Source organism: Chaetura pelagica, unplaced genomic scaffold (assembly GCF_000747805.2).
Source record: "Chaetura pelagica isolate M959 unplaced genomic scaffold, ChaPel_1.0 scaffold199, whole genome shotgun sequence".
Lineage (NCBI taxonomy): Eukaryota > Metazoa > Chordata > Aves > Apodiformes > Apodidae > Chaetura > Chaetura pelagica.
Genome location: NW_009970714.1, coordinates 1,757,481 through 1,772,613, shown reverse-complemented (window position 1 = coordinate 1,772,613; position 15,133 = coordinate 1,757,481). Strand labels below are relative to the sequence as shown.

General features: G+C 37.8%; 1 protein-coding gene across 1 annotated transcript; it reads right to left on the bottom strand.

Annotated features, from left to right (window-relative positions):
* Positions 1–354: 354 nt before the first annotated feature.
* LOC104396180 lies at positions 355–5,860 on the bottom strand. Its single transcript, XM_010005996.1, is given in 3 exon segments — positions 355–429; positions 431–942; positions 5,632–5,860. Coding segments are annotated over 3 exon segments (816 nt in total).
* Positions 5,861–15,133: the final 9,273 nt, after the last annotated feature.

Genomic DNA, 15,133 nt, shown 5'->3' with positions numbered 1-15,133 from the left:
AAAAAAGGAAAAAAAAAAAAAAAGGAAAAAAAAAAAAAAAGGAAAAAAAAAAAAAAAGGAAAAAAAAAAAAAAAGGAAAAAAAAAAAAAAAGGAAAAAAAAAAAAAAAGGAAAAAAAAAAAAAAAGGAAAAAAATAGAAAATAAAAATGTAACAGAAATGAGCATCTGTTGTTGCAGCCCAGAATCTTCAGGAGGACATTTAATTTTATACTGTACAGAACAACAGATTATATAGTAAAGGCCTTCCTTGGCTAATAAAAGTAGTAGACTTTTAGCAAGTTAGTCAGTGTAACTAGGAGGACTATTTTACTATTTTAAATTTCAGTCAAGTTTTTTTTTAATAAGTTTTATGTGTTACTGAATGTCCTCATTGTGAGACATATAATCCAAGCCTCCTTGCTGCTTCAGAAATTCTGGGCCGCCTTTTATTAGGGAAAGGGTAAAAGTTCAGTTTATTGCAAGCTGGCATGCAGTTTGTAGAAGAAATATGTTGATGTGTCTGAACTGCTGAAGTGGCTGATTTCAGAGGAGGCTTTTGGCAGGTGCTTGAGATGTTGCTGCCGTTCTCTTTACTGAAACTGTTCAACATGCTTGAACCTCCCAGTTGGCTGAGCACAGATAGTTCACTTGCTCCTTCTAATTCCTTGGGTTGCAGTGTGCTGTTTCCCTTGGAAATTGGTTTCTGATTGTCAAAACTGCACGGTCCATTCTTGCAGTGGGAAGGATCCCATGTAACCCCTTGACGAGGGACCTGCACCAGGCGGTGAATTCCCAGGTGGGTGCGCCATGGTGAGTTGTCTTGGATGTTGTTGCCACTGCTGCTCATCTCCAGCCTGACCTTTCTGACAGGAATGTGTTCTGTAAATGACTTTGATCTTCCAACTTTTTTATTAATTAAAACAGGATTGACCATTGGTTCTGGGAGAGCAGATTCATGTTCACCTACAAAAGAAATGCATATATGCAGATTACTGTGGTGGCAAAAATTTAAGTGTGTCATTTCTGTGGCATAAGCTGAAGAGCTTTCACAGATAACTTTATTTGTACTCTTTCTGTCTGTGGCAAGAGCAGTGCAAGTTCTTTTGATGCCAGGTTATGGAGTAGAAACATTTCATGCTTAGTTTTGCAGTTCTGAGGACAAAAATGATGCCCAAGATGTAGTCAAATGAAAGTGGGTATTTATCAAGTCAATATTGATCTAACCGGTACTCTAAGACTCATTAAGAACACAGATTGAGAATTGGCTTTCAGTAATTATTTGCTTGTAAGCAAAAAATTGTTAAGGTGAGCAGGGATTTGGTCTGTGTGTTGGTGGGAGTTGTGATTTGAAAGACAAAATGTTCTGTTTGATACTGTTTGAAGTTTGTAGGCACACAGCTTAAAAATACTGACTGCTTCTAGATTAAACAAATTGTGAATGTCTTTCTTCTTAATGAGGCATTTCTACCTCCATCTTAATGAGGGATCATCAACATATAAAGGGTTGTATTTTTTACTGCAATTATACTATTTTAGCCAGTATATAAGGTGTAAAGTAAATAGCTTAACACACTAGTTTTGCCTTAATGGTCACTTAGAGGAAACATCTGCTTGCTCCTTTAATGGTATAGAGTAGCTGTAACAGAGAGAGAAGGCCTGGTCAGTATGAAAGTTACTGTTAGAAATGAGTAAGATATTAGGGACAGAAATGCTAATGATACTTTAATTACATGCAGCAGCTGTCAAATTATGGAACAGGACTGGCTTTCTGTATCTTAATGAATAGGAACTGAACCTTTGAAGATAAACAGTGCTGTTGACACTGGAAATGTTAATGAAATACACTTCAGTTAGTATAAAAATAGTTTAAAGTGGGAGTTGTGCAGAATGCTGACCTTGTTCACAGGGTTGAGTTATAAGAACTATCTGTTGCAGTATGAGCTACAAAGCATATTCAAGTGAAAAAAGTAGACATAGAAGAGTGCTGTTTATATTCTGAAACAGAATATCTGAATAGCCATTTTAAAAGAATTGTAACCCTGTGTTTGAAATGAAGCTACTTTGAATAGCACTCAGCCTTTAAAAACCAAAACACAACAGCTTAACTTCCCCCTTTATAACTGTCTTTCATACCACCTTTACAAGGAAATATTTGAAGATGTGAGACCCAGCTGATTTAGTGGCAGTAAATAAGCCTGTACAACATAGCTTTGGCTAAGGAGGGGCTTTCAGTACTGTCTTTGACTCCACTGCTGAAGCAAAAACACCAGCAGTGAATTTTTTTTTTTTCTGCTCCCTGGGTTGCCCACGTAGGGTTGATCTGATAAGAGCTGTTTTTCAGCATGGCTCTGGGAGTGAGAACTGTGTCAGCTCACATTTTCCTCTCTCCTGTGCTGTTCCCAGGAGAAAAGAGACTAAAACATATGCAGAGCTTAGAGATGTAGATGTGTTTGTGCATGTGTCTATGCATGAAGTTTGCTAACAGAATTTCATAGGGTGACGCCATTCACAGAGATAAGAACACACCATTCCTCTATCATGGAACAGTCAGAATCAAAGTTATCACTAGACTTTCTCCAGGAAATTAAGCTGAGCTTGGGTGGCTGCAAGATGTCCACTTGCAAAATAGATCCTGCAGTGTTCTGCAGAACAGCACAGTACAGCACCAAGCTACAAAAATTAGGGCTTGTACTGTGCATGCAAGAGAAGAAGCAAGAGGGTAGAAGTGAGAGGCTCTGAGGTGATGCAGCTTTGCATGTTCCTGCATATGTAGTTGCACTCTTGACTGAACTAGCATTGATAGGCAACATCAGGTTTTATCTTGAAGCTTAGGAACTGGTCATTAGAAGGATTACAATCTGGCTTGAGTTGATCAGAGAGTTCACAGTAATGCATCTAGTCCAGTTCTAATAGTCTGGACTGGTTTTGATTCCTTGGCTACAGGTGCAGCACACAAAATGGAGCAATGATCTCTGATACAAATGTGAGAGTCTTGAACGATGGTGTGTTGAATTAACGCATATTTGGCACTTTCTGCACTTGTAAACAAAGCTTTAATTAGACATATCTTTGGTCTGTTTTATTTTCTTGTTTTGTTTGGTTGTTTTTTAACTTGTTCATAAAAGCTTTATTTACAGTTTGGCCTTTTGATTATGCTGTCAGAGCTGGATACTTTTAAGGTGCTGGAGTGAATAAAGTTAATCTGATTTCAACTTGGCTTGGGAAATTCTTGCAAGAGATTTCTTCAGTCAGAGCCCCAGTGTTTATTCTGCTGTGACTGTGTGCACTGAATGCTCCATTTAATTCCTAAAGTAAATACTGGTTTTCAGCTTCTTAGCCAATAAATAATGAATACATTGCTGTACTATCCCCTAGCTGGTGACTTTCAAATCTTATCATGCTCTTTGTTCTTAACTAATCAGGAACAGGCAGAAGCAGAAACATGGCTGTGTGTATTGGGGAACAAAAGAGTCTTTCAGGTGACATCTAGGTTACTAAACCACCAGTCAAAAACCTAGAGAAGTTAGAGAATCTTAAGTTCTGTTGAAAGGTCCACAGTGTTTTCACTGACAAACAGGTAGTGACGTACAAAGCTAAAAGTCCTCAAGGAAAATTGGAGTTACCATTCCAACTGTGGTGCAATAAACCTGAAATGCTCAAAATTCCTTGAAATTGAAAGACATTGAAAAGACATTGAAAGACAGCTGGTCTGTCCAGCAGAAACACTTTAGGTTTTACTAGTTAGAATAGAGACCTTTGGCAAGGATTTTTAAGACTATGAAAGACTGAAGGTGCCCTCCTTCCATAGTGTTTGAATCTCATGAGGTTTTTGTGCTTTGCCTCTGAGATTTGTGTGCATGTGTGGGGCTGTGGTGGTGCTCCTGTTGTCATCTCGTTCCCAGCCCAGCCATAATCTTAGCCTCTAATTACGAAAACAATTTGCTGCCAGTACAATAATACTGATACCTATATGGACTGCCTTTTGGTATTAGCTGGAATGTCTGGAATGTCTGTTTAGCTTGTAACTTGAGGAGTGTAGGCTCTCCTGATATGGCAGTGTTCATTTCTGCTTGACAAGCTCTTGGAAACTGGTGCATAAAAAAGGCTAAAAGTGCTGAGTTATGTAATAGGTTTTCCCAGCTTCCAAACCATAGGAATGTGCAAGATCAACTTTCACAACATTGAGGACTCAGCATAAAAAAATTCCTAAACTTCAGCTGCTTCCAACAGTAAAATTAATCCTTTCCACACAGGTTATTTAAAGATAAAAGTTCATTGCAGCGGGTCATGTGGTTTTATGGCTGTTCTGGGTTCTTTGTGTGTATGTGAAAATACTTGCATGTGAGCTTTTAGCCCACTAAATTTTAAACTACCCAGAAACTGTGCAGTCCTACTTTCTCAAGTCTTTTCTTTAACCTTCAAATAGTGTCCTTGCAAAAAGTCTGCTCTGATTACATTCATTGTATGTGAAGCTTCCTTTCAATTTAATCTGAATACAGACTTCTTCCTTCCATTAACTGACTTACATTTTTGCTATAGCTGATTAGATGGGCTGTTTTATCTTCAAGTTAGTTGTCTTTTCATACCTGATAAAATAACCTTGTATATCTCTATATATGTTACAAGTTTAAATTTTTGATGTATGAATTTCTAGCCATTTGGTTGAAAGAACATTGACAAAATGAATCTGTTCATCATTATGTGTTTTTTCAGTTGTTTTAATGAGGTAGTCTGACACAGACAAAAGCCAGAACTGCTGAAAAATGTAGAGGAAGGTGTAATGAATGAAATAACCTAAGTTTTCTATTTGTTGAGCTAAATAATAATATGAGGTGAACAAAGCATATTTTTCATATTGCAGTTAGATTCGGAAGACAAGTTCAGTAATTGACTTAGTATTCTCAATATCACTTTAAGTTGGAAAGTAAATGAAAATACATCAGTATAATATTGTAAACAGTCTAAACATCTTCCAAGTATTCGGAAATTTCTTATATAAAATCTGCTTGACATAGCAGGTAGATGAGAGTTTCATGTTGTTGTTTTTCTGTTTATGTATTTTCCAAGCAACATGCAGCGAGAACACTTCCAAGACAGGACCTCTGGTTCAAAGCTTGTATCTTAGTTACCCACTATGACTCTTAGTGTAAGTTACTTAACAAAAACCCAACTTGTGCTAGTCACTTGATCTGTGCTATTGCTTCCTGTAGTCTTGTAGAACATATTTCTTTACACAGATAAAGAAGGGAAAAAGAGATGACGTAGAATTGCTTGTTCTGATGAAGCATTCAAGAGAGCAGAAATGTTACAGAATACATTGCACAAATGTGATGATAGGCATGAAGTATATGGCTCTTGTAAGACTTACCACTTATGCTTAGAATTTTATTTTGCTGACATAAAACCTGTAAAACCTTACCTCAAATACATTCGTTTCAAATTAATCATAGTGTTCCACTGCTGTGAAGCTGATATACACATAAGAACACCTTTCAGTGAGACAAATAAAACCCAAAAAATTACAGAAAATGAATTCACTTTGTATCTCTCTTGAAGCTGAGCATAAAAAGAACAAAGCTGCGAGTTATTAAAGATTTAAAGCAATAGTCTTTACATCCACATTTGCATTGTTTCCTATAAATATGAGCATACCTGTTTTAAAGACAATAATGTGTGATTGCAGTTTTTGCTTCTGTTTTAAATGGTCATACTGCTCCTCAAGTAAGCTTACATCCATCTTGGTTGGCTGCTTATCGTGATCTGAAGCCTGTTGCTCTGAGGTATGAGTCACTGAAAAAATACCAGTCATGTATTTGTAAACCTTCACCATCTGTTCCAACAAGGAAGAAAAAGTCATGCAGAAGCAGGACATTTCCTTCATTGTGTTGGCAAAAAATGCAAATCAAGTATGAAGCATCTGATATCTTCCTAAATAAAGAGGTAACTTTCTTCTAAGTGCAGTGACTTCTTTCAGAGGTTGTGTGGTCTATTCTGAAGTTGGGGATTTCAGTCAGCTTGTTTTCATTCAGTGCGTCTGGAGCAACTGCATACAGAGGTCAGGATTATAACTGGAGAGCTGGACTGAATGTTGACTTAAGGTTGTGAGCGTATGAAGCTTTGCCAAACAAAACAGTGAAATACAAAACCTCATTGAACACAGTCAGGTGCACAAAGGGCTGGGTAATACTGGTTTATGTAGTAATGTTAATTCTTAAAGGGATGCTGTCGTGGTGACCTGCCCAAGACAGTAGTTCCACCAGCGAAATCTTCCCTCAGTTTTCTTGCCATTTATTTTGTCTTTTTCCCTTTCACACTCTGTTCCTTAACTTTCATCCAGGTTCATTCTTGCCTCTGCTTCTTGGGGCAGTGGGCTGGGTGTGGATTATTTGTTGCAGCTTACTACTTTTGTGCTTATTGCTCCCTTTTAAGAATGTGGTAAGAGTATTCTGGCCTGGGTGCAGAGTCAAAACAGCATGTGCCAATGGAAAATGGCATTGGGAGGCTAGAGATACAAATGCCTTACTCTGACTCATTCAGTTTTTCTGCCTTCTATAAAATGAAGTAAACTATAGAAGTAATAATTCATTTACTGAGAACTGAACAAGCTCTTAAAATGCATGGTTTAAAACTGTACATGTTAAAATACTATTGAATAATGAGGCAAAAAATGTAAAACAATTGATCATATAAAATAAAATATGAGACTTTGTCTGGACTAGGAACTGCAAGTTTCTTTTCCTGAAATAGGTCCATCTCATATTCCTGCAAGAGCCCAAGAGTAGTATGTGAAAAATAATGCAGTTAAACAGTAGTTTTAATATAATAGTGCATCTGCTAGTTTCCTTGCAGGGAAAAACATTGCATAAAAAAACATTGTGACACAGCAGTGTGTGGAAAGAATACTGGTGTGCTGCATTTTTCCAGTTACTGGCAGAAACTATGTGATGATTTGCATCATAAATGATTTACTGAATCAGGGCTCAAATCCTGCAGATCTTGGAAATCCCTTTGGAAGTTGTGTGTACACATGTGACAAGACTCTAGTTATGTAGTGCATGTAGTTCTGGTAGGGCTCAGCAGGCTCACATGTGTAAGTCAGCTGTAATTCACTTAATAATATTGCTTTGCCTTCCCAAATGTTGTGTCTTGCAAATCATGTTGCCTGCTTCACCTGCAGTCTTTTTCTGCCTTTGCCAGGGAAAGAACAGCAAACACAATACTTTTGTCAGCACTGTAGATACATTTCAAGTTGGCTTCTCTCTCAACCCTGGAAATAAGCAGGTGTCATGTTCTGATGTATCATGGCTTTGGTTGATGTTCAGCCTTCAGTAGTGACAAACACCTAGTGCTCTGTAGAAAGGAGTCCCTCAGTTGCCTTGTTTGTGCAGTGTTTTGAATTGTTGGCACATGGAGTCCTCCCTTGGACCTTCAGGCAGCTGGTTTATACATTGGGGCAGGAGATTTAATTAACCTCATACAAACATTAATAATGGTCATAAAAGTTAACCAACCTTTTTAAAATTCCAGTCACACTGTTTGACTTGCTGACCTCCTGCGAAAGTGACTTGTGCAACTTGGCTATGTGTTGCAGGAAGAATTACTATGATAGCATCCTTGAACATGAAATATAGGCTCTGTCTTAAAAGAATGTGCACTTATCTTCTCATTAGAAGAGCATTTAAAGTATAATGAGTTTGTATCTTGTCAGAAATTATGATTTTTAATTACTTGTACTATACCATTCCCTCAGGATCATGGAAAAGCCATCACAGTTCGTTACACAAATGGGTTATATGAGGCAGTCTCTTCCCAAAGTTGCATGGGTGAGCAGCAAAATCAGAAACCAGGAGAAGAACCAGATGCCTAGTGAAATGATGTGAATGGGTCTGGGTGGTACAGCAGATTGTTGGAACCGAGGACAGAATCAGCTTTACGTTTTGTTTTGCTCAGCCAGTTCCAGGGACATTGCAGTTTGTTGCCTCTTCAGGGAAAGCTTGTGGACAAGGCATCTTTATTCAGTATCAAGGGGTGTGTAAATACATGTTTGTCTTTATATATTGATTGTGTGATTTATATATGATTGTGTGTGTCTGCTTTGCAATGAAGGTGTATGTGTCTGTGTGTATATATGTACACATATGTACATATGTGTGTTTTGTGAATAATTTGCAACCAGGATATGATTAATAAAATGAGTTGCAGGTCTAATCTACAAGATACCACAAAATACATGGGGTTAACTGTAGTGTTGATGTGTAGTGAGCTGCTGTAACTAATCCTTGTTATGCCACTAAGATAAACTTGAAAATGGGTTACTCATGGGTTCTGTTCTTACACCGAAGTGGAACCACTTCGTTTGTACCCCTAGCCTGTTTAGGTATTCCTAGTAATAATAATAAAAAATATTCATATTTTCAGACATTCACACAAAATTATCACTTCTGTTTCAATCAGTCAGGCCTTCAGTCTTCTGTGAATTGAGTTACTTGGATCTGCAGACCACTGTATACTTATAAAATATGCAGCAGGTGGCACTATTGGAGTGGTATGACTATCTTTGCCTTAGTCCTGAAATGATAGAGGCCCCCATTTGGCTTGTAGGTTGCAGACAATGATAAGCAGTCAAGCCATTTCCTAGCAGTGGTACATGTATTTCCTAACAGTGCTATAGGCTCTGAAAATTTATTGCCATGATTAGGTTTGTGTAAAACCTTGTCTTTCTTTAATTGAACAAACTCCTGTCAAAAACGTAATCTGCAAGTGATTTTTTTGTTTGATTATCCACTGAAGTCTGAAGTGCCATATTTCCCTTAAGTCTGTTCTTCCAGCACACAATAGAAGCAATTCTTCCTTTCCTTGAGGTAAAAATATTTGAGAATACTTCATAATCCAAAAGCAATGACTTTTAGAATTTGAAGTAGATGTTTACTGCTCTTGACCTTGGTTGCAAATTCTCATTCAAGCAGATGTGACTAATTTTGTCTTGTACTAATTTGTGAGCAGCAAATCAATTTTTTTATTAACAAAATTGTTTGGAGGACCTTACAGGAATAATTGTTCATTTACAGAGAATTAAAAATGCTCATAATGGTTAACTATCTGAATGTACTTCCTGTAACACTGGATTTTACTGCACACCTGGGACCAGAGGTACATATGATAATTCTTGTTGTTCATGTGCAGAACTATGGACATGTCCAACACTGGTCATGTGGGTTACAAAGATAGAATACAAATATCCATAGATTTTAGTTGCCACCAGAAAATCAAAGTTACTGTCATAACCCCCTTTCTCTAGCTTTCTATACTGTTTGTTTTTTTTTTTTGTTGTTGTTGTTATTATTTTAAATGCAGCCTTGAAGTGTTAGATACTGACTATTTTGTTGTTAGAAAAATGTAGTAACAAAAAGAAAGGTAGAAAGAGGGTCGTTGCTGTTATTTGGGTTCCAGACAGTATTAGCAGAATCAATAGTAACTGTTTACCTGTTAATGAGATTTTTGATAAGAACACATATATCTCTATTATTTGAAAGCACAGCCTTAAAGCATGCTACAGTGAGGGACTAGTTAAGTAGTTAGAGCACAGGACTTTCTGATGATGCAAGATCATTTTTGGTGCTTTCTGCATATCCATGCTGATGGGATCAAGGAGCCTACAATGCAAGATGTTTCTTCTGACCTGATCTTTCTCGTGCCTTCAGACATGAAAAGTATATCTGGTGCTGGTGCTACCAGTTCCCTTTGCAGAACTACATTCTGTTTTTTTTTTATTTTGGGTATGGGAAATGCAATCCCGCTGAAATCACTGGATTCATCTTAGTCAAATGGAATTGTGCTTGTTTTGAGGTGTTCCATGCAGGTGTTCTGTATGTGTGTTTTGTGCCTGGCATAAGCAGCATTTAAGTCTCTGTTCTGTCCAGACTCTGTTGGTGCTGATGATTAAGTCGTCTTAACTTGGAGCGTTACTTGCTGTGGAAAATAAACTAAAATGATGAAATTTGCTCTGTTAGAAGGCTGCTCACTGTGTTGGTTTGTCTGTATTATTACTCCCTCTATGTTAAATCAAGACTTAGGGTCAGAAGTTGTTAATTTTGTAGTTCTGCTGTCCTTGCCTTATTCCCTTTTAGAAGTGACAGGGTGCAGAGACAAGTCTAAGAAGAAACTGAAGTTATTTATCAGAGGTTTTAAATAAATAAACCCTGACATCTTTTCTTACCGTTTCCCTTGCTTCCTTCTTAGTTCTAGAGTTTAAATTAGTGTGATAAACAAGATGGTTAGGCTTAATCTACTTTGACCTCATAAAGCTGTTGCTGAGAAGAGGATGAGAGGGAACTGAATGGTTTTCAATAGCCCTATTCAGAGCATTTTGGAAATTTGTTCCTGGCTCCCTGATCCCACAAATGTGTTAAATTCCAGTTGCTGATAAGGAGAATTCACATTTCTGGTACTGCTACTAAATATGGTGTTATGATGGCTACAGCTCAGGGAGGTGACAGCAGCCTGTCTTTATTTGTTTTTCCAAGAGACATAATATGCATATATGAACTCTGGGAGAATTTCAAGATAGGGTCTAAAATAAATTGGTAAACTCTATAAATGTTTGCCTTGATTTTTCCATCTGTAAACTACATTATTTTGATTCATTCTTAATTGCAAAATGATTTTTGATCCTTGCAGGATGGTGCTGAGAAGTGCAAGGACTGGCCCTTATTAGTTTCCACTTCAGGCATTGTTTCACTAGGGATGAGTTTATCTTTGGTTGTTTTTAATCAATAAAATGTACTTATCTGTAAGTGGAGTTTGATAAGAATCGAGTACAGCATGAAAGAACTGGTTAATCTGTTGTTAATTAAAAGTTTTATCTGGATGACAACATCTTGCTTCTGAGATATTTTCTTTTGAGCATTAGGACACAAACCACTTCAGTATTCATCTGCAAGGAAATCTGCAAGTATATAAGTTCACTTTAATAAGCCTTACAAACGACTCTAGCTAAGATCATTCTCCAAAGAGGATGGTTAAGTACTATTACTATTGTGAGAATGAATATGGACTTGAAGTCTGTGCAGAGGAGGAAAGTATCCTAAAAATAATTTGCTATTCAGAAACATCCTTCACTTCACTTCCATGCAGAGATCTCATGAGGAATTTGTGCTGCTGCACTTCATAATCACTGGTAGCCTAATTGAGTCAATGAAATTACATCTGTAAAACTAGAGTATGTAAAACCAGATACAATTCCACAGTGCCTGATTCAGTACCCACTGAAGTCAACACATACTCTGCTGAATTCAAAGTAAGTGAAATTGGAGGATTTTATGTACATGATTAAATAAAAGCTGCAAATTGACCAATACCTCTGAAACTAACAGTATAATTGAGATTGTGTAGTTGAGATGTCATTAAATTTCTTCCTTATACCCATTGTTCATATACACACACATGGTTTTAGATGGAATACTGAGCCAATTCTTCATGAGGACCTGAATTGGTTAATCCACACCTGGGATTTTGAATATGCACATATCAAAAGTTAAATCAAGCAATAAGTTTGTGGAATAATTACTGTACCTAAATAAGCTATGTCTTCAGTCTCCACGTAACAACTGTGGACAGGCTTCCTCTTGTGGAACTGATGCATATAGTTTTTGGTGGATCTTTATACATTCATCCATTCACTGTGATCAGTAAAATTACAGCAGAGAAAAGCCACCTTGATCCATTGCTTTTAAACATCAAGTACTTATTCTTACAGAATGAATAATGCAACTCCCCACAGCATCTGGAGGTATGGACAAACACAATGGTTACCACAAAATCATGTGCAAAACTAGCTTCAACAGATAATTTGCATACTTAGGGAAGTAAGAAATGTTTCAGGTTATAATGCCAGCTCAATAAAAAGAACAGCAAGTTCATCTTTTAATTTATGGGACTGTGGTATTTTATATTATCAGTACTTGGTTAAACATTGCTGGAGATTTTGTGATAACAGAGTATCTGCAATGCTAAGTAGAAAGGGAGTGACCTTTAGAGCATTGTCATTGTTCACATATCTTTCCAGCAGGTAAGGCTAGTGTTCATACTGAGATTTACTTATTTTTTTAGGTGATGTGTTAGTGTGTTATTGTTGTGTTACTTGGAGCTTAATATTGTAAACATCTCCCACCTAACTAGCAACACTGCACATGACTATCAGGTTACTTGGCAAATAGGTTGGCATTTATCTGACCCAGCTTACTATGTTTAATGTTTCCGAGACTAAAGAACCAGAAGATTTCTTACTGGGAGGAGGATAATTGTGCCAGCAGGCCTAGCAGTGTTAGGTCTAACATGGGCTGCTGTGCTTGTGTTGCATGTGCAGAGACTCCTACTTGGTCCCATTTTTTCTTCTATGCCAACCTTTGCTCATGCAGGAATGAGAAATACCTGTTTGGGACAAAGAAATATATGGCTGTTCTGCTTCTCAAAATATCTGCTGAGGTGCCAAATATCTACTGCTGGAAGCAAAAGGAGTGGTGGCTTTGTAGTTGTCCATGGACTTCTGTTACTTCCTGTGAAGGTGTACTTCCACATCCCATCAAATTATGTAGCAAATATAAATCAGGAGAACTGGACTGCTGTCAATATAGTCATCCTAATTGATGTCAAAAGTGTGTGCTATCTGTTCTATAGCTTGTTGGCACATTGAGGATGATGTCACGATAATGAAGCATGGCAGTTATGCTGTCACTGGTTTTGTTGGAGTTCATCTCTGTAAAGCTGAAGAACGCAGTTAGTCTCAGTTTATATCAGGGTGGAGCTGAGATCAGAGGCATATTTTGATACTCAGACTACACATTCCAAGTTCCTTCATACTCAGTATGTAGGAATACACTCAAGATAATTTGTTTTATGATGAATTGGAAAGATTGTGCAGTTGAAGTTAACTTGACAGTGGGGGAAGAAAAAGAAGCATTAATTGCCATGCTAGTTGTAACTTATCAAAACAGCCAAGGGCCTGGCAGAGCACAGAAGCTATTGCTTCTCCATCAGGTCAGAAACTAGTTAATAGGAAAAGGGGAATAAACTTGCTTTTCCCTTTATCCTGCTCTATGTGTTTTGAGTGATTAATCTCTGCTCTGCCTCAGGCTGTTAATCAGCAGTGGTGACATTTCAATTCTAAATGGCATTTTGCCCATCCCCTCTGGAAATTCTGGATTTGTCAGGGCTAAACCTTGTTTGCTTTCAAGAAACAGTTTGGCAGTTGTGGTAGTATCTGCCAGTGTAACCTTTACTGCAGAAAGAGCAGCAGCAATGCACTTCCCTATTTTCTCCAGAAAAAACTTGAAGACTGCAAGTAACAACAGTAACATTCCCATTCTGTCCTTTAGTGTACTCTCCTAAACTATTGTCTTGCACCCTTACTCCCAATTTGAAATCTCGTAACACATAGTGGTTGTTCTAGCCCCAACTTTTCTGTGCTATTAAAAGCGAAGTATTTCTTGCTATGCAGCACAATTCTTCATGTCTGATTGCTGAAGGATATAATTAATTTTTATAATCTCCTAAGATTGCTTTACTTGTTTAGAAACTGTTGTTTCCTTTCTACTAATACCACCTTAAAAAATATTAAATCCACTAATGTCTCTTTTTCCGAAGTAATTTATCATTCCTATGATAAATAATTTATTCAGAACTGAGTTCAGTTAATTTTATTTTTTGTGAGTAGTCATTCTGAAAACTGCAACATTTCAAGCCTCAGCCTTACTGTTTATAGGAAATAAAAACAGCCTCTGTGTGTCATTTGATCCCTTGTTGTCTGGCAAGAGTTACACTAACGAAATAATTCTTAGTAACATTTTAAAAACTTTATTTCCTTCACAGCTACTTGGTTAAGTGAGACCTTTGTTCACGACAGGTCCATCCAGCATGAGCTCCTCAGGGCAGAAAAATTCCACCACCACCTGATGGCCATCTGATTCAAAGAAGGCAAACTACAAACGGGTTGACAGTTCTTCCTACCTTTATTTTTAAATGGGCTGGTACTTCAGCTTACTTCATTGGGATGTTTCCTACTTGCAAACTATTCAGACTCTAAAATGCAGGCCAACAACACTGCTTTAGAAGGGATTCCCATATTGGAAACGTTTTCCAGAGTAATTTAAACTCTTGTCTTATTTAAAGATTTTGAGCTCACATTTTTAATACAGGTACAGTCAGTGCAGAGTATTCAAAGGTGATAGAGAAAGACTGGTTTCAAAGTAATTCTATTAGAATGTTTGTTTGCGTTGTAGGTTGAGAGTCTGCAGGATTAATATTTGAAGGGTTTTTCTTTGCAATAATAATTAGAAACCTTGGAAGTCTAAGCCTATGGGAGTTAAGGTTTTGAGAAATCACTGGGAATATTTAAAATATATTTACAATGTTCAGAATACGACAAAATCTAGTGATATTTTAAAGCTTAAAGGAGATTTCAAATTAAGTATTTGTACTGTTAAAACAATTTAAGATCCTGGGCATGCAAAAGCTATTTGACTTCATTAAGGCTCTGCTGAGATACTGCCTTGATTGCAGAATGAAAGCATATTTTAGATGAGCCTTCTTTTGATTAAGCAATTCTGTTTTGCTTGTCACATGTTATGGCAGGCAATGCAAAAACCTGAAGCTTCCCCAAACCCTCCCAACTACAAAATAAAAACCCTAATGAAGCAAAACTTCAGCCCAAGTAACAATTCTGCATATTTATTTATCTTTTTTTATGTAATACCGTGGAAGTGTGCAAACACCACACCAGGACTGGTACGTGTTCATGGATATTAAAAATCCCTGGATTCCTTTGCGCTGTAGTTTGCAGTTGTGTTGGGTTTTTTTTTTTTTTTGTTTTGCCTCCGTTTATCGCGGGTCACTGCAGCTTTTTCGGAGCTTCCTCGCCGGCCCCGGCAGGACCCGGGATCCCACGTTAGCACCGTGTTATTGCTGTGTAGCAGCTGCCGTGCACAGCCCTGGGTTCAGTGAGCCCCGTCCCCTCTGCTCCCCCGTCCCGAGCCCCCATCCCCTATCGCCTCTGCTCCCCCATCCCCTCTGCTCCCTGCTCCCCCAATCATCCCTGCTCCCCCAATTCCTCCGGCTCCCCCAGTCCCCCCTGCTCCCCCAGCCCCCCCCAACTCCCCGC